The sequence below is a fragment of the Notolepis coatsorum genome, assembly GCF_963971535.1.
Source record: "Notolepis coatsorum genome assembly, chromosome: 3".
NCBI lineage: Eukaryota > Metazoa > Chordata > Actinopteri > Aulopiformes > Paralepididae > Notolepis > Notolepis coatsorum.
In genome coordinates this window covers 104,980,683-105,001,702 of record NC_140167.1, presented here as the reverse complement: position 1 = coordinate 105,001,702, position 21,020 = coordinate 104,980,683, and the positions used below count along the sequence as shown (strand labels likewise).

The 21,020-nt window shown below is 42.2% G+C and overlaps 1 protein-coding gene across 1 annotated transcript in view; it reads right to left on the bottom strand.

The window, feature by feature from the left end:
* The window catches only part of cog3 (component of oligomeric golgi complex 3), a 102,856-nt gene that overhangs the window by 39,025 nt on the left and 42,811 nt on the right, over positions 1 to 21,020 (bottom strand). Inside the window, exons 7-13 of the mRNA XM_084309733.1 lie at positions 20,675 to 20,800; positions 20,493 to 20,573; positions 19,882 to 19,925; positions 19,060 to 19,186; positions 9,674 to 9,765; positions 7,286 to 7,425; positions 6,017 to 6,177 (exon numbers count right to left, since the gene is read on the bottom strand). Coding sequence (XP_084165859.1) covers positions 6,017 to 6,177; positions 7,286 to 7,425; positions 9,674 to 9,765; positions 19,060 to 19,186; positions 19,882 to 19,925; positions 20,493 to 20,573; positions 20,675 to 20,800 — 771 coding nt within the window. The remainder of the gene's footprint in view (positions 1 to 6,016; positions 6,178 to 7,285; positions 7,426 to 9,673; positions 9,766 to 19,059; positions 19,187 to 19,881; positions 19,926 to 20,492; positions 20,574 to 20,674; positions 20,801 to 21,020) is intronic.

Genomic DNA, 21,020 nt, shown 5'->3' with positions numbered 1-21,020 from the left:
ATAACGCGTGAATGTATGCATGGAAACATTTTCTCTTTTTTGCATCTTGACCAGAAGAAAGTCACTGTCAAATGACCATAGTATTGTATCCATAGCTATAATATAGAATATAGTTATAGCTCTACAAACAAGGTGACGGACTCCTATCTTTTAAAGCGTGGCATTGAATAGATGGGGCCCGAAAACAGCGGCGGCACTCAAAGTGTTAAGAGGTATTGGGCACAACAAACAAATATAAAAACAGAATCTGAAAGTATAGACTTGCTTGCAAATGTAATAATGTAAAAGAAAAGTCAAAGGCTTGCCTCACAGTCTTTTGATGATAACGGTATATATCAAGGTATATTTGTTTTTCTTATGATAATAATAAAAAATGCTTTAGGAGCAGTACAAGACTTAACTATTACCTTTTTTTCTCTCTCTTTTACTTAACGTGGTTCCAAAATGTCGTGTGAACATATTTCCCTCTTATTTTTATTTGGTTACCAAGTAACATACATCCACTAAAAGTGGTTGTTCTTGCCACTGAAACAGAAATCTAGAAGTCTCGTTCTGAAATCCCTTGAGGCGTGCGTGTGCTTACCTTGCAATGCAGCTGGATTTGCGAGACGTGTGTGTGTGTGAACCGTAAGTTTCCTAATTATGTCAACAATTCACCAAAATACTTTTTACTCAAGAAATTTGCTATGAGTGGAGAGAGCTGTTGCAGTGCAGACAAAGTGAAGTTAAAGTGGAAATGAAGCAGTGCGATAAATACATATTCATAGCATCACATTAGTATTTAGATAAGCCACAGAAGAAGTCACGTTATAAAAATAAGCAGTTTCTAAGAAAAAACGATTTGTTGTGTACATTTCTGAAGCATTTAGCATTATGGGCGCGGCCATTTTGTTGCTGACGTCATACCGGGGGTTGGGTGTATACACTCTGGTTAGCTGCCTATATTGAATGGGTCAGTCAGCAAATAAAATGTTGCCTACAAAACAACGGGACCGCGGTGGTTCTGTTTGTATTGCTCCTGGCTGTTCAAACTAATTTTACCATGTGAGAGAGAGGAAAGTTGGTTAATTTCCACAAACTACCAGTGAAAAAAACAGTGTTGTCGACATGTTGGCTCGGGCTGGCTGCACTCAGGCGGCGCGACCAGCCTGTTGGACAGGGAAGGAGGATCTGCAGCGAACACTTCATTGCCTCGGATTATGTTGTTGGGGTGGGATGTTTGTCCAGAAGACCACTAATCAGCTGAAGCCGGACGCGGTTCCCTCGGTCTTCGACAGACAGACCGGCGTTAGCTCTCGGGAGCGATCGCTAGCTAGTTGGCACCAGCCGGGGCCCGGCGTTAGCTCTCGCTAGCTAGCGTTAGCAACCGGAGCGTCGCGGAGCATTCAGCCTGCTGGCTACCTAGACCCACTTCAACCAGCGTCGCGGAGCATTCAGCCTGCTGGCTACCTAGACCCACTTCAACCAGCGTCGCGGAGCATTCAGCCTGCTGGCTACCTAGACCCACTTCAACCAGCGTCGCGGAGCATTCAGCCTGCTGGCTACACAAGCTGTGTAGCCAGCAGGCTGAATGCTCCGCGACGCTCCGGTTGCTAACGCTAGCTAGCGAGAGCTAACGCCGGGCCCCGAGAGCTAACGCCGGTCTGTCTGTCGAAGACCGAGGGAACCGCGTCCGGCTTCAGCTGATTAGTGGTCTTCTGGACAAACATCCCACCCCAACAACATAATCCGAGGCAATGAAGTGTTCGCTGCAGATCCTCCTTCCCTGTCCAACAGGCTGGTCGCGCCGCCTGAGTGCAGCCAGCCCGAGCCAACATGTCGACAACACTGTTTTTTTCACTGGTAGTTTGTGGAAATTAACCAACTTTCCTCTCTCACATGGTAAAATTAGTTTGAACAGCCAGGAGCAATACAAACAGAACCACCGTGGTCCCGTTGTTTTGTAGGCAACATTTTATTTGCTGACTGACCCATTCAATATAGGCAGCTAACCAGAGTGTATACACCCAACCCCCGGCATGACGTCAGCCATGACGTCAGCAACAAAATGGCGGCGCCCATGTTGAAAACAGGGATATTATATTATATTTTTCAGACAAATAAGATAGATTTCACATTTGATTATAGAACCCTGTCTTACACAAGGTACACAACAAACAAACTAGGATCACATTGCTCACTGCTTCATCTCCACTTTAAAGTAATGTTAATTATTACTATTGATACTGACGGGCATGCTGAAATTGTAAACTGAGTTGTGCAAACATGGACCCAAACAGTGCAGACTGATTGGAAGTAATGTAACGTTAATTATTACTAATGGTAACTGTGACCTTTTTGATATAATGGGTATAACGCTATTGCAATAAGCTCAATAAACACAGATAATATTTGACTGGAATGTATCTCATTTGTCCAGGATATTCAAATCTTCCTGGACATGTGGACCGGAACCATTTTTTTCTAGCAGAAACCCAGGCTCAGAAGCACCTTTCTATCTAAATCATTCTTCTTCTTTGGTTGCATCGGGAACGGGGGCTCCCCCACATCACGCTCGCTGCCCACCATTTCAGAGAGCATGCATTTGTTTACGTTGCACTACTTGTGCATTTTTTTTATTATCAAACCAGTTCATCATATTTTAATGACAGCACACAGTTCGTTAGCCTAAGAGTAGCTTTCTACCGGTACAGTCAAATCTCTACCTTGGCATGGATTTCTACCGGTATACCGCCCACCCCTATGTAAATGGTAAATGGCTGCTTTTTTATATAGCGATTTTATCCAAATCCCTTTACAATTTGTTTCTCACATTTTACCCATTCACTCACACATTCACACACCGACAGCGGAGGCAACCATGCAAGGTGCCAACCTGCTCATCGGGAGCAATTAGGGGTTAAGTGTCTTGCTCAAGGACACATTGACACGCTGGCCGGGAATCGAACCGGGAACCTGCGGATTGCCAGACGACTGCTCTACCTCCCGAGCCACTGTCGCCCCTACTGTATGTCTCCGAGGACCAGTACAAGTATTGCATATCAATACATAGTGTTATCGTTTGGAAACATTCAAAACCTTGAGTGAAACACCTTGAACATAATAAATAGAACATTATATATCTGTGTGAAACACCTTGAACATAATACATAATAGAACAGTATGTATCTGTGTTTCCTCCCTTTTATTCCAACTGTGGTGGTAAACAGTACAATCCCAGATAATGTAGGGAGAATCCGACTGACCATTGACTGATCTGACCTATCATACAAACATATCATATCTAATTGTTCGTTAAAGTTAGGAGGCTAGGGGCGGCTAGGTGGTGTAGTGGGCAAGGCACTCGCCACCAGTGTGGAGACGCTAGGATTCGCGTGTTCGAATCCAGCTCTCCACATTGTTTTCAGTTTAGCTGGTCGTCCGCAGTAATACACATTGGCCGTATTACGGGGAGGGAAAACTGAAGGGTGGGGATCGAACGTTGTGAACAAGCGACTCCTACAAGTCGGTTGGTGCGCCTGCGCAGTAGAATCAGGAAGTGTCGGGGGCAGCGTGAGCCTCCCACGCGTTACTCCTCGCCACTGAGAGATCGAGCTGCGCAGGTGAAAAGATGAGACTGCTGTTACCTCAAGTACCGGAGGGGACTTGTGCTATGTATGACTTAGTCCACATTGCAGCCGGCTTGTGGGAGGCAAGAAACAGCGTTCGTGACAGGGGAGGGTTGAATTGGACGATACGAAATTGGGATGGGAGAAAATATAGAAAAATGGGAGAAAAAAGTGGATCAAAAAAAAAAGTTAGGAGGCTAGTAGGTAAAATATGACCTTCGCTAAGGTCTTACCTTTACTACCTAAAATGTACAGTTAACTTAGAAAACATTAGGTAGCTGATAGTTATGTTGAGGGCTGCTTGATTGGTTTTAATTGTATTAATAAAGAACATAACATCCAACAGCCTCCAAGAGTTGCTGAATGTTTCTCCTTTGAGGGCGTCTTGATATACAGTATATAATTAACCATTTCTGCGCCAAACCTGAGTATAGTCGGGTTTCGTCGCCAACTGTTGAGCGATACTTTGATCTTTTTCCTCTGATCCCCATTATAACCACTGTGCGGACCTCCCTGTATCCCCTCTGCACCGCTGCCTACGTTAAAATTGCAATGACGATCGAATCCTGCCAGGTGGCAGTATCGCCTACCTTTTGAACTGGAATAGTTTATTGTGTGGACCCTTTCTTTCTCTTTTTTTGTCTGCAAGAACTCCTCCCCTTCTGAGGACAGAGCGACAGAGCGATCGCTCAGAGATTTTATCGCCTCACACCTATTTGCCGTATACACATATACATGAGTAATCGCGATGGCGATGGGATCACTGGGAATTGTTCTTTTTGGAGTACCTTCTGGCTAAGGTAAGGTATATTCTATGTCTATTTTACCGAACCTGAAACATGTTTTTGTAGCGAGCACAGTGTCGTATTTTACCGGACCTAAACCGTGCTTTTGGTAACTCAAAGTGTTTTGAGTTAAAACGACCCCCCCCCCCCCCCCCCCCCCCCTGAAGACACATATGTACATGGTATATACCTTTTGATTTGGAAGTATTTGGGGTTTCAGGCGGGCAACCTGAAAGATTTGGGCATATTGCATATAACGTGTCATATCTCGCGATCTATGAAAAAAGACTGGATTATTTTGGAAAGGGTTTAGCGTGTAATAGTGCACAAACTACAGTATGTAGACATGAACTGGTTAGTCAGTGATGGACTATGAACAATGCCTGTAATGAGCCATACTATTGTCTCCATAGCTATAATACAGAACACATGATGGGTCTGCAAACATCGCTAAAATGGTCAATAATGCTGGCGCCATTGAGTAAAGATGGGAAAAGAGCGTGGCGCTCAATGAGTTAACATAGAATTGTTTTCACATTATTTCTCGACCTTACTGTGGGTAAGAGAAGCAGGGCTAATGAGTCTCTTCCCTGGTAAACACTACATGCCTACCTCCATCATCTCTAGTTTCTAATGAGTCTCTTCCCTGGTAAACACTACATGCCTACCTCCATCATCTCTAGTTTCTAATGAGTCTCTTCCCTGGTAAACACTACATGCCTACCTCCATCATCGCTAGTTTCTAATGAGTCTCTTCCCTGGTAAACACTACATGCCTACCTCCATCATCTCTAGTTTCTAATGAGTCACTTCCCTGGTAAACACTACATGCCTACCTCCATCATCTCTAGTTTCTAATGAGTCTCTTCCCTGGTAAACACTACATGCCTACCTCCATCATCTCTAGTTTCTAATGAGTCTCTTCCCTGGTAAACACTACATGCCTACCTCCATCATCTCTAGTTTCTAATGAGTCTCTTCCCTGGTAAACACTACATGCCTACCTCCATCATCTCTAGTTTCTAATGAGTCTCTTCCCTGGTAAACACTACATGCCTACCTCCATCATCTCTAGTTTCTAATGAGTCTCTTCCCTGGTAAACACTACATGCCTACCTCCATCATCTCTAGTTTCTAATGAGTCTCTTCCCTGGTAAACACTACATGCCTACCTCCATCATCTCTAGTTTCTAATGAGTCTCTTCCCTGGTAAACACTACATGCCTACCTCCATCATCTCTAGTTTCTAATGAGTCTCTTCCCTGGTAAACACTACATGCCTACCTCCATCATCTCTAGTTTCTAATGCGTCTCTTCCCTGGTAAACACTACATGCCTACCTCCATCATCTCTAGTTTCTAATGAGTCTCTTCCCTGGTAAACACTACATGCCTACCTCCATCATCTCTAGTTTCTAATGAGTCTCTTCCCTGGTAAACACTACATGCCTACCTCCATCATCTCTAGTTTCTAATGAGTCTCTTCCCTGGTAAACACTACATGCCTACCTCCATCATCTCTAGTTTCTAATGAGTCTCTTCCCTGGTAAACACTACATGCCTACCTCCATCATCTCTAGTTTCTCCGGGTGAGTCTCTTCCCTGGTAAATACTACATGCCTACCTCCATCATCTCTAGTTTCTCCGGGTAGGCCAGGTCTCCTGGTGCAGGGTTGTAGCCTGTGATGTCAGTCTGGATGTAGATGTGTGTCCTGTAGACCAGCCTCTCCTGCACATCCTCCAGCATCTGTTGCACCACCGCATCGAAGGCCCCCAACTGACGAGCTATATAGTATAGTGTATATATATATATATAGTACATGGTTTAAAAGGTCAAATTAAACCATCCTAGAAAGTATAAGCTGTGCTCCTATGCATTAGTGCTGTCAATTGTCCCTAACAAATAACATTCGACTATGAATAGGCTGAAATGAGGCAAATTACAATGTTAATGATAACATTTACATATGATTGCCTGATCAAAACAGGCGTAAAATGCTCATAATGATCTAGTTCATTGTGTATTTTATTTGCTATTATGGGTAGAACCAATATACGAAACCATCATTAGGCACTGGGCTATGTTTTATAACACCCATCTATTGGCACATTTATCTAGAGTCACAAACAAGAACCAGTGATGTATTTTCAGGGCACATGATATCAATGATACCTTTTTGTTTTGTTTCATGCATTTACATTCGACTTTGCAGTTTGGTAGTCAAATCCATTTGTATGAATATTGAAATTCGTTCCGACAGCCCTAATGCATATAGCATTTTCTTATTTAAAAATAATTCTAACAGCTAACCAACCATCTCGTTCTTCAGGATACCACAGAGCTCAGACAGTAACAGCTAAACATCCACACGCACACACTCACTTTAAACAAACACACTGTAGCACCCACTCCACACACTTTATAGCACACACCCACTTTAAACAAACACACTGTAGCACCCACTCCCCACACTTTATATTTATTGATGAAGGATTGCACTACAACTCGTACACCTTACTGTAAATTGTACCTAAATTGTACCTCATCCCATTTCTGCTTTGCACTATATAGTACTGTACATTAGTACACTGCATAGTATTGTATATTATATGGTAACTCAGAACATTGTACATATGTCTATACCGAACACTGTGACCTCATTTTCTTCTTCTAAATTACATGCTATACTATGTTATTTGATACTATCTTGTCTAGCACAGTCTCTGGAGCGTAACAGTAAGAAGCATTTTGTATGAAAGTATTCTGTACTTCTGTATGACAACTATTAAAGAAACTTGAGAAACTTGAAACCTACCGTTGTTGTGCACATGGTCTTCAAGCATCTCGTTCTTCAGGATACCACAGAGCTCAGACAGTAACAGCTAAACCTACCGTTGTTGTGCACATGGTCTTCAAGCATCTCGTTCTTCAGGATACCACAGAGCTCAGACAGGGTCTCCAGGTGGACGACGTGGATGATCAGAGGACGGAGGACGTCATACAGGGACAAACACAGCCTCTCCAACAGTTCGCTGCCGGGGACAACGCTGATCAGTCACTTCAACAAGTCAACACATGCCTCTACAGATCATTTCGGTGGAATTGCGTTGATAAGGAACAACTTGGACCCAAGTTTATTTCCTGTCAGCTATTGATATTAGCAAACACTGCAACAAGAAATAAACATGGGCCCACGTTTTTTTTACAGTGTTTTCTAATAAAATAGCTGACAAGATAATAAACCGGGCCCAAGCTGTTTCCCGAGCCATGGGATAGCAATGGAATTCATCTGAAAAAGTATATTCTTTAACTTCTATAAAGAATGATTTAAAGTGCCCCCTAAATGGAATTAAGAGCATGTTTCAAGTTTGTGATGCGACGTGTTCGGGCAGGACTTGATGCCGAGAAGAACTTGATTTTAACAGTAACTAAAGATAACTGCTGTATGGAAACTAAGGTGACATTGATTTCAAGTTTTATTTGTCACATATAAAGTGTATGCATTGGTTGGTTCTGTATGATCCTCCTAAGATTGTGCGTCAAACAGAAAAAAAAGTTTTAAAAAAAAGTTAAAAGAGTAAGAACCAAACAGGGCACATGATTAGTCTTCCCTTCACCACAGAGGACCAATGATAATACCGTTTTACACAATCGCAGGAGGAAGATTGAGGTCATTTAAAAATCATATCATATTTTATAAAAACGTTATGCAAACTGGTTTGATTTGAAACCGATAGGCCATTAATTTTACATGGTCATGTTGTCTTCACTTATGTTCAATGACAATAAAAGGTATGTTTTGCAATACAAAGTAATAGCAGGAGCTGACCATGGCTCAAGACGAGCCCAACCTCCAGAACAAACAGTAGCCGTGTTTGTGCTGTCGGAGAACAATGCGTCTCTTGGTTTTCAAGGATCGTACCACAACTGAGGCTCTGAGGCATGACATACTTACACTAGCTGTACAAAGTTGTACTCACTCTAGCTGTACAAAATCTTACTCACTCTAGCTGTACAAAATCTTACTCACTCTAGCTGTACAAAGTTGTACTCACTCTAGCTGTACAAAATCTTACTCACTCTAGCTGTACAAAGTTGTAGTTCAAGTTCGTTTATTATTTGTCACAACAAAATACAGAATACTTTATGATGAAATGCTTGTTTCTGTATGAGCCCCTGAGAGTGTGCTACATACAGTAAAAAGAAAGTAAGTAAAAAAAAAAAAAAAAATTAAGAAGTAAGTAAAAAGTAAGTGAAGTCAATATACATATACAATATACAATACAGAGTAAAATGAGTAACAGTGAGGTACAATGCAGAGGTACAAAACTTAGGGTAGGGTGCAAATGAGGTATGAATGTAGTGCAAATCTCTTTAATAATAGATAAATATAAAGTGTGTTAAAGTGTCTAAAGTGAATAAAGTGAGTGTTAAGGTGAGTGTTTGTTTAAAGTGAGTGTGTACATGTGGATGTGTGTGCAGTGTGTGTAGATGATGGGTTGTTACATAGTGTCATTGTCATTGAGCATCCTAATGGCCTGGGGATAGAAGCTCCTTCTGAGTCTCTCTGCATGGCCATGAGACTCCGGTAGCGTTTGACTGACCGCAGCAGTTCAAAGAGGTAGTTGTTTGGGTGACTAGAGTCTTTGATTATTCTCTTAGCCTTGGCCCTGCAGCGCTTGTTATAAATGTCCTGGAGAGTGGGAAGCCCACATCCAATTGTGCGCTCGGTTGAATGGGCCACTCTCTGTAGTCTGCTGCGGTCTTGTGCGGTGCTATTCCCAAACCAGGAGGTAATGTTACCAGTCAAGATGCTCTCTATTGTGCACAAGTAGAAGTTCTTGAGGATCTTCTGACTCACTTTGAACTTCCCTAGGCGCCTAAGGAAGTAGAGGCGTTGCCGTGCCTTCTTCACTACACTGTCAATGTGTGTGGTCCATGTCAAGTCCTCGGATATGTGGACTCCGAGGTACCGTACTTAAAACTGCTCACTCTCTCGACCGGTGCCCGGTCGATGCTATGGGGGCTGTAGTCCCTGGCCCCGACCTCCTAAAGTCCACAATCATCTCTTTAGTTTTGGTGTCGGGCTGTTCTCCCGACACCATCGCGCCAGGTGCTCAACAAAGTTGTACCGACTCCCACACTATTTATAGGCAGGTTAGACTTTATTTTGGCAATGGGAGTGGGTTTCTTCATTGAGCGCATATCCTTATCATTAGAGATTACTAAGTATCTTGTGTTTTATTATGAATAAATGGTAGTGAGGCAAGTTGTACTTACTCTAGCTTGGATGAGGGTTTTGAGAAAAACTCCTTGTATAGCTGGTGTTCATCCTGGCAAACATGAACCATGAAGGCACACCCGCTACGGACCTGTTGGAAGACAATCAACAGCTGAAGCAGCACAAATATACCATGCAGCAGAGTGGAAAGCCTTAAAACAGCAGTTGAACCGTGCGACACAATCTCTCTAATGAAACCAATACTAATGAAATAGTTTTGCAGCCGTATGAAGGTAAACCACTGCAGGATCATGTTGGTTCCCGGCTGTATATGTACCGCCAAGCTTAGCTTGCTTCATATCACAGCTGTATATGTACCACCAAGCTTAGCTTGCTTCATATCACAGCTGTATATGTACCACCAAGCTTTGCTCACTTCGTATCACAGCTGTATATGTACCGCCAATAGGGGTGTAAAGGTACACGTATCCGTACCGAACCGTTTCAGTGTGTACCGTACCGTACCAAACGGCTGTGTACCAAACAAATACAACAGTATGTTAACCACTAACGACCGCCCACTGGGGGCTGTTTTTTTCACAATTTAATATAATTTTTTTTTTTTTTTTTTTTACACAAGTCGATTAATAATTTCAATATAGAATATAGACAGCCCTACAAGTACAATTAGTTACTGCACACTACATCACCCCTGAGTGGCACATGGAAAGCCAAACTTTCCCCCACTGTACCGGAAATCCGTACCGAACCTTGACTTCAAAACCGAGGTGGTTTTTGTGAACCGTTACCCCTAACCGCCAAGCTTCATATCACAGCTGTATATGTGCCGCCACGCTTTGCTCACTTTACTTCATATCACAGCTGTATATGTACCACTATGCTTTGCTCACTTCATATCACAGCTGTATATGTGCCGCCACGCTTTGCTCACTTCATATCACAGCTGTATATGTACCACTACGCTTTGCTCACTTCATATCACAGCTGTATATGTACCGCCAAGCTTTGCTCACTTCATATCACAGCTGTATATGTACCGCTACGCTTTGCTCACTTCATATCACAGCTGTATATGTACCACTACGCTTTGCTCACTTCATATCACAGCTGTATATGTACCACTACGCTTTGCTCACTTCATATCACAGCTGTATATGTACCGCCAAGCTTTGCTCACTTCATATCACAGCTGTATATGTACCACTACGCTTTGCTCACTTCATATCACAGCTGTATATGTACCACTACGCTTTGCTCACTTCATATCACAGCTGTATATGTACCGCCAAGCTTTGCTCACTTCATATCACAGCTGTATATGTACCACTACGCTTTGCTCACTTCATATCACAGCTGTATATGTACCGCCAAGCTTTGCTCACTTCATATCACAGCTGTATATGTACCACTACGCTTTGCTCACTTCATATCACAGCTGTATATGTACCGCCAAGCTTTGCTCACTTCATATCACAGCTGTATATGTACCACTATGCTTTGCTCACTTCATATCACAGCTGTACATGTACCGCCAAGCTTTGCTCACTTCATATCACAGCCGGGCAAATGAACAGACTGAAATTTATTTTTCGGTTGAACGGGCGGTGGGTCACTTATTTGACAAACGCTTACCCCAAAGTTGTTGAAATGGTCCAACTTCTCAAAATGTCACTGTCTGTTTACTGGGAGTGGAAATCTTGATTAGAACTTAAAATGTGTTATATTCTCTCCAAGTCGCATCCAATTTATGATGGCAGCAGCGCCCAGTAAACAGACAGTCTCCAATTGAACCATTTCACCAACTTCGGCACAAGTGTTTGACAGATAAGAGGGCCGGACCATATGACTAGGTAATATAAAATGCTTCCGATGGGGCGCTCTAGTAGCGCTGTGTCGCGACACGGCCGACCCGAGTTCGACTCCCGGACCTGGCGTCCTTTGCCGTATGTCTTCCCCTGCTCTGTCTCCCATTTCCTCCTCTCCCTCTCTCTCTACCGGACTGCCGGGTAGGCTTGGGCGGTATGACGGTATTACGGTATACCAGGGTATTTAGAAATCCCGACGGTATTGAAAATCAATACCGTCAAAATCACAGATGCGTTTCAGTATAATTACACTGAAACGGAGTTTTGACAGTGGTTGGTTGTAGTGCACACACGCGCCAGCAGAGGGCGAGACCAGTCCTCACTAGTGGAGTGAGCACACGCAGAGCTGGTTGTCTACACACAGGAGGAGGGGAAAACCCGCTTTACGGTAATGTTGCGACAGTGCTGTGAAAATACCGTAAAGCGTTGTGGTAACGAGAGTTGATGTGTGTTGTTGTGCACTGGTGGAGCAAGCAAATAAACGGTAAAACGTTACATCGCAGTCCGGTGCGTTTTTGAATACACAATACTAACGTTACTAGTACTAGGGTGCTGCGGGCTTATGGTTACCATTCTGAGAGCTAACGATAGTAGTAGTAGGATGCTGCAGGCTTCTGGCTACCATTCTGAGAGCTAACAATAGTAGTAGTAGGATGCTGCGGGCTTCTGGCTACCATTCTGAGAGCTAACGATAGTAGTAGTAGGATGCTGCAGGCTTCTGGCTACCATTCTGAGAGCTAATGATAGTAGTAGTAGGATGCTGCGGGCTTCTGGCTACCTTCTGAGAGCTAACGATAGTAGCACCATGATTTGTTTACTTGGTAACACGGGTTGCCCCCCCCCCCGCTGATGAAAATGAAAGTCATACAGTCATATACCGTATACCGGGGTATTAGGTCATCAAGGTATTATCAAAATTATACCGCCCAAGCCTACTGCCCGGTAGTACAAACCAATAGATAGAAATCAGTATGGAGGTGGCGTCTGTGTGTGTATACACAAGGATACCAAATACATCAACCGTACTGACCTTAACCATGATGAAATTGAAACTGTTTGGATTGAAATCTTATTAGACAGGGCAAAACCAGTACTAGTAGGCACAATCTATAGACCACCAGAATAGAGTGGTTTTTATGACACACTTGATGGGTGTTTAGCTGGGGTGGAGGGGGTAGAAAAAATTCTTATTGGGGACTGGAACACGGATATGCTGCGTAAAGCAGCACCCGTCTTCAAGGCCTTCAGTAGATTTTCTGATCTGCACGGTTTCAGCCAGCTAATCACCCAACCCACAAGGGTATGTGATTCGACACAAACCACCATTGACCTCATTTTGACCTCTGACAAGTCAATGATCTCCAATAAAGGGGTGATAGCATGCGGGTTAAGTGATCATTATATGATTTTCTGTACCCGCAAAAAGCTAAAACAGAAGGCCGGCTGTCACAAAACAGTCACATCTAGAGACCTCAAAACTTACTCTAGAGAGGCCTTTAACCTAGAACTGGGGAGCTTGGACTGGTCAGATGAACTCAGTGGTACACAGGTTGAATAAACATGGCTTGGATTCAAAACCAAATTCACAGAAATACTCAACAACATGGCACCCATAAGAACCACCAGTGTTAAAAATCACGCTGAGCCATGGATGCACACTGAAATACTGGCCGCTATGAAAACCAGAGACAAAAATGCTCTGAACTTCATAAAAGTCAGACAAAGCTTTCCAAAAGCTCAAACAGTGAACTCCAAGCCCACGTGGTTGAACTAAAAATTCAAAGAAACAGACTAAGAAATGACGTAAACACCATGATCAGAACCGCAAAAAGAAATTTCATCAACGACAAAACTGAGGAAAACAAAAACAAACCCTGCGAACTTTGGAAATTACTCAATAATCAACTAGGCTGCAGTAAAAAACTTAAAACCAGATTCTCAAACATAAACATAAAGACGGACAACACGCTCATCACAGACAAGCTGGATGTAGCCAATTACTTAAACATCTTCTTCACAAACATAGCCACAACACTGGTAAACAAACTACCCTCCGACTCAGGGCATTATGGGGTAGAACACATAGTAGCATACTACAAAAACCTAGGGGTCCACAAAGACGACTTCAAACTTGAAATGGTAACAACCGATGAGGTACTCAAAAAATTGAGCGCCCTCCAGCCTAACAAGGCCACTGGCCATGACAACATCCCCTCCAAATTCCTCAGAGACGCAGCAGCCGCCATCACCCCAGTCATCACACACATAATAAACCTCTCTATAAAACAGGGGCACGTCCCCAAGGACTTCAAAATTGCGAGAGTGACCCCTCTGCACAAAAAGGGCAGCAAATTAGACCCAGGCAACTACCGCCCTGTTTCTATTCTTACCTCCATCTCGAAAGTCATGGAGAAAATAGTCTACGAACAGGTCGAAAAGTACCTGGCGGAAAAAAATCTAATCTACGAATTCCAATCTGGCTTCAGAACGTCCCACTCCACTGACACATGCCTCCTCTATTTGAACGACCACATCAAACAAGAGGTGGACGCGGGCAAATACTGCGGCATGGTCATGCTGGACCTACAAAAGGCCTTCGACACTGTCAATCACTCCATTCTAATGGACAAGCTAAAAGCAATTGGTTTTGATAGCTTATCAGTGAGCTGGATGCAATCCTACCTGGAGGGGAGAGAACAGATGGTAGAGGTAAACGGTACTCTATCCCCCCCCCTCACAGTGAGCTGTGGTGTTCCACAAGGAAGCATACTAGGACCGCTACTCTTCCTAATTTATGCAAATGACATGTCGTCAGCCTGTGACTGCAACTTGTTCCTGTTTGCGGACGACTCAGCCCTGCTGGTCTCTGACAAGAACAAGTTGCAGGTTGAAAAAACCCTCAGCTCGGAACTAGGCAAAATCTGCATATGGCTCGCTGATAACAAACTATCATTACACATGGGCAAAACAGAGTCCATTCTCTTCGGTTCAAATAACAAACTCAGCAAGACCGACGGCTTCTCAGTTACAGTGGGTGACAATATTGTCACAAGGAAAGACGAAATTACCTACCTGGGTTCCATCCTAGAGGCAAATATTTCCTGTGACAAAATGGCATCCAATGTAATAAAAAAAAGTCAACCAACAAACTAGATTCTTGTACCGGATCTCCTCTCTGGTAAACAAGAATACCCTGAAGACTCTGGCAGGAGCACTCATTCAAGGGTACTATGACTATGCATGCACCTCATGGTACCAAAGCACCTCAAAGGCGCTTAAAACAAAATTACAAACATCACAAAACAAACTGGTCAGACTACTACTTGACCTGAACCCCAGAACCCACCTCACCCCTGCCCACTTTGACAACCTAGGATGGCTTAGAGTAGACGACAGAGTACAGCAACTTGCAATGGGCCTGGTCTACAAGATACACTATACGACCGGGGTGCCCATGTACATGTCAAAATACTTCCCAAAGGTCAGTGAATACCACAACCACTACACCAGAGGAAGCTCAACAAATCATGTTAAACCCAGATTCGGCTCAAACAAGGGACTAAACACGTTTCGCAATTATGCCACAACAATGTGGAACGCCCTACCCAAAGCTGTAAAGGAATGTGAATCCCTGCCCACATTCAAAACCGCTCTTAAAGAGCACCTACGGGAGGCTGCAATTCGAAACTGGCCACCATAAATGCCCAAAACCCCCACCACCTCCTAATAGACAGTCTCCTCCCCACCGCATGTATATATTCCCTCCCCGCCGTATGTATATTTCTCTCCCACCCACCCACCCCCTCCTAATGTACAGTCCCCTCCCCATCATATGTATATACTCTGTCAGGATCTAGGGGTAACAGTACTGTATATTTGAATACCGTTTATGTCACAAATGTATCAGTACTAAATACCTATATGTCCCTATGCCATAAATGTCATGTATGTTGTGTATGTCATAAATGTCTATATGAATTGAAAATGGGGGACCCTGATGGAAACAAGACAAACGTCTTTCTCAGGTCTGCATCCCCTTAACAATTGTATGTATTGAGCCGTACTGTATTGTACCCATTCTGCAATCTGTTAAATAAAGTTTTCATTCATTCATTCATTCATACAAATCTACAAAACCATATTTAAAAAAATTATAATAATAAAACGCTTCCGAGCAAGTCAAATCAAATTCCAAGACATCGCCTGGGAGATGTAAAGTTAACTTCGTCTATGTTCATTTGTCCGGCTGTGATATGAATTGAGCAAAGCATAGTGGTACATATTGAGCTGGGATCCATCAATGTGGGGCCATTATGTTCACTTTGGCTGTGATTCAGAATAAAATTAAGTCAACAACGGCGTAGTGAGGATTTTTCAAGCCAAAACTTGTCTCCTTGGCATTCAGACATCAGAGAATCAACCGATTCTCTGTCAATCGCATGCAAGGAGGGATGGGGGTATCCCCAGAATAGAGGAGGGATGGGGTATCCCCAGAACAGAGGAGGGATGGGGTATCCCCAGAACAGAGGAGGGATGGGGTATCCCCAAAACAGAGGAGGGATGGGGTATCCCCAGAACAGAGGAGGGATGGGGGTATCCCCAGAAGAGAGGTGTGAAACTTAAAAAGGGAAAATCCACCCAAAAACAGAACATACAATGTGCTATTGCAGTGAACGTGGGACAGTTCAGTCAGTATCTATAAACATACTAGACAACAGTCTCCTGAGTTAGAAATCAGAGCATCAAGACTTTATGATGTCATGAGATGGTGCTTTTGGGAATTGGTCGACTGACAATTTATATATTTTTTTGTACTTTATTTTACATTACATTACATTTTCAATGACGCAGAGGGTACACGATGGCATCATGAATTACAAAACATTCAATCGTTTAAAATGAACAGTAAAGGCAAAACCACTTAAAGCGGTCATACAACCAAGAACATAACATGTACCAGTATAGTACAAATAAATAGGAAAATGTAGGTTAAGGAGAGCAATGGTCGGCTGTTGATTAAAAAAAAAGTAAAGTGCCCAAGTGAGAGAAGAGTACAAAATATTAGGTCAATTTGCAAGAGATTCCATGATAGTGACCGACTTTGTGGTCAAAGTAGAAATGTTGTTTGAGCCATTACATTCACATGAGTTGTATTTTAAATATAGGGTTTACTGATCAGTAAGATCACCATGGGTAGGAGTTGCTCCAATCTTCATGGTGCAGCTCCGGGATTTGTCTCTTGATGACACCGTCACTAGAGTCTTTCTCTCTAGTGCTCACCTTAAGGATATACAGTATCCAGATAAACTGAGCTATACAGTATTTTAGAAATAACATGTGAATGTATTTTAGGATGGATTTTCCCTTTACCGCTGCACCATGTATTATTTTATTTTTTTGTAAAGTTTTTTGTAAAGTCAAAATAAGGTATGAAATGATCTTCAGCTTTGAATATATTGGATTGCTGGAACACAGAATATAGAAAGTGTCTGATTGGCTGTTGTGTCCCTCCCTACCCTGCCATCAACTGTACCATACAAAGAAGCATCATCTAAGCACAATGTTGGTTCATGTAAAAAATTAAAACCGATCTGATATTAAGCCAAAGACCAGACAGGTAATACAGAGTTTTACCACTAGGTGTCGCTTGTGACTCAGCCGCTCCTAAGTTTCTTTTTCCTTTTCTTTCAGACACTCTCGAGTGAGACAATGAATGTAATGGCACTACAATCAGAACAACTGAGTTAACTTCTTAAATCAGCTTTGATTACTATATTTAATCTCTCTGGTCATAATGGCCTGTGAAAATAATTCCCTCTTGTTTCTTATTTGGTTACCAAGTAATGTACGTCCACTAAAATTGCTTGTCTTTTCCACTGAAACAGAAGTCTCTCTGAAATCCCTTGAGGTGTGTGTGAGAGTGTGAGTGTGAGTGTGAGTGTGTGTGTGTGTGTGTGTGTGTGTGTGTGTGTGTGTGTGTGTGTGTGTGTGTGTGTGTGTGTGTGTGTGTGTGTGTGTGTGTAAGCTGGAGCATGGGAGAGTTGGAGAAAGATTCTATGGAGTAACGTTACCGCGACAAGATTGTTGCATTGGTATACAGTTACCATAGCCTTATCTAGAAAGATAAAAACAATGGTTTGTGTTCATGGGTTTCTACATTGTGCCAACAACATGTCGCCCACTTCACGTAGCGTTCATAGACTATTGACACGTACAGACACAAGTTGTGGCTAGCTTGTGCTACATGGACCAAAACACTTTTTAGATAGACAGATAGAGTGGAGGTAATGTAACGTTAATGATTACGAATGGTAACTGTGACTGTTTTGACTGACTGCCCTCGGGAAGCAACAGTTGTGATTGGAGGATCAAGTGGAGAGCGCAGGGTTTGAGATAAGTCAATTGTACGTGGTTGAGTCTACATCAGGGGTCAGCAACCTTTTTGACATGGAGTGCCTGTTTGAAATATAGTTGTAACTAGTGTGCCTCAACAATATTCCATGCATCGTAAAAAAAAAATCTCTTAATCAGGTCTTTTTAATGATAATTTTTACATTATTACATCATTATTGTTATTGTTATTATTAACAATATTATTATGATGGTTGTATCAACCCTAAATCTGAGTTGGGGGGGGGGGGGGGGGGGGGATGCAATGCAGACAAACAGCTGCATACAGTGCGACCATTTCACTCACATTTGCCCATTCATTTTTGGACACATCACACACCATCGGTGCGTACTGTGCATTAAGGTTTTCAGTTTTCAATCCATAATAAGTTAACAGAAAAATAAGTACACAACCACATTATTTCAACCTAATAAAACTATGTTTATTGTCATTGTTTTAAGAACACAAGTTGACTTGGTAATACTCACATTTTGAGAAAAAAATGGCTCATGTGCAATGTTCAATGAAATAGAAAAATAAATAATAAAATTTGTTGATTAATCCCACTGTTCACAATGGTGACCGTAATAATGTTTTTGTTATAAGGCTCTGCAAATGTTACTGAATGATGTAGCAATGTATTTCCAGCTAAATTGAAATAATAAACAAATAAAGGGTCTCAATTAAATATGTGGTAGTAAAAATAACCTGTGGGAGGATTTCAACAAGATAAATGCGACAACAGTGCAACATATTTCACTATAATATTTCAAAGCAAAAAAAAAGATATTATAATTTTTTTTTATGCTGCCCCCTGTGCCTATGAAAATGCCCCTGCGTGCCTATGCAGGCACGTGTGCCTAGGGTTGCCTACCCCTGGTCTACATGGTCCTTATTCCAAATGATTGAAAAGGTCATACAGAGTTCACCTTTAAAGAGCAACTAAACACGACAAGATAAACCCATTGAGAGACTACCCTCTAATGATGCATGCTATTGGTATCCTGGTGCCAGGTGACAGACATAGGTACTTGTTAATTACATACTGATGAAATCACCTGGCAAGGTCAGCCAATAGAACTTTTAGGAGGCAGTCTCGCAATGGATTCATTTGTGATGTTTTGTTGCTCTTTAAAAGATGAACTCCGTAAAATAAAAATGTTTTTACCAGTGCACAGTGGTCCTTGCTGTTCTGGCTGCTGAGATCGGTGATGGTGGAGGCGATGCTGGGACTGAGGAGCTGTTCCCTCTGGTCCAGGTAACACAGGTGGATCTCATCCAGGAGGTGACTGTACCTGGCCACGTCAGAGCAGGGAGGGACGGGTTAATGCTGCACTACATCATTTTGAGACATTTGATTTGAACCTCTGAAAAGTAGTGTGCGATACATCTCAAGTACTGAATAAATAAATAAATTAATACATAAGAAAACTGGATCCTCGGAAACACCGTTACCACTATGTTTACAATAGGAAGAAGCATCTGAAATACTATAAGGCGGGCTACGTTTCACAGACTGAAATACTATATGTGAGGCTACGTTTCACAGACTGAAATACTATATGTGAGGCTACGTTTCACAGACTGAAATACTATATGTGAGGCTACGTTTTACAGACTGAAATACTATATGTGAGGCTACGTTTCACAGACTGAAATACTATATGTGAGGCTACGTTTCACAGACTGAAATACTATATGTGAGGCTACGTTTCACAGACTGAAATACTATAAGTGAGGCTAAGTTTTATAGACTGACATACTATAAGTCAGGCTAAGTTTTACAGACTGAAATAATATAAGTCAGGCTAAGTTTTACAGACTGAAATAATATAAGTGAGGCTAAGTTTTATAGACTGACATACTATAAGTCAGGCTAAGTTTTACAAACTGAAATAATATAAGTCAGGCTAAGTTTCACAGACTGAAATACTATATGTGAGGCTACTGTGGTGCTGTTGCTCTACTGGTAATAGACTTTTACACTTACTCTGGTATCCTATCCGCCCGATCTTCTATCTGTTCAATCAGTGACTGGAAGAAAAACAACGCATCAATTTAAAAACAACTGAAATCTCCATTCGGTAGAAAGGTGTGTGCTGTGGACGACCAGAAGCTCTAGAGCAGGGGTCAGCAACCTTTTTGACATGGAGTGCCTGTTTGAAATATAGTTGTAACTAGTGTGCCTCAACAATATTCCATGCATCGTAATAATTTTTTCTCATAATCAGGTATTTTTAATGATAATTTTTACATTAACACTTTAATCGCTGTTGACGCTGAAACACGTCTTTCCCCGCCATGCTCATTCTGCCGAAGACGCTGGACAGCATCTTTGATATCAATATTTCAAAAACTATGTGGTAGTAAAAAGAACCTGTGGGAGGATTTCAACAAGATAAATGCGACAACAGTGCAAAATATTTCACTATAATATTTCAAAGCAAAAAAAATATATATATATTTAAAAAAAAAAAAAAAAAATTAATACTGCCCCCTGTGCCTATGAAAATGCCCCTGCGTGCCTATGCAGGCACGCATGCCTAGGGTTGCCTACCCCTGCTCTAGAGGGTAAAAAGTTAAACACAATGTTGTACCCACTCTGACTTTGGGTGCAGCCGCTCTGAACTTGACATAGTACAGTGTGAAGGCGTTGTCCGCGTTGGTCAAGCCCAACGGATCCTGAAAGACAGCAGGGGAACACAGTGTGCCTCAGTGCCAATGCTATCGACTGTGTACAGTAATGATCAGATTATCCAAAAGGCGACGTGGTTCTTCCTTACCCTTTTTGTTAACTGGCTGGTGAGATTCTGCAAAGTGTGGGTGATGTGGCCCTTCATGAAGTGCATGGCTTTGGAAAGACATCGTTTAAACTTGGCCAGGTAGACAGGGTAGTCCTTGAAGTTGGGCTGCAATCAATAGTGGGGGGAAAAAAAGGGTGAGAAACTTTACATACAGAGGAATATGGCTATTGCTAGAACTGGATAATTTGATTTGATTTTATCTTTATTTATCTCGAACAACAATAAACACACAAACTTGAAATAACAAAAGATAACAAAAACTAAAAAAAAAAAAAAAAAAAAATACAAATAAAATAAAATATATCTTCCTAGACATGGAAGCAAT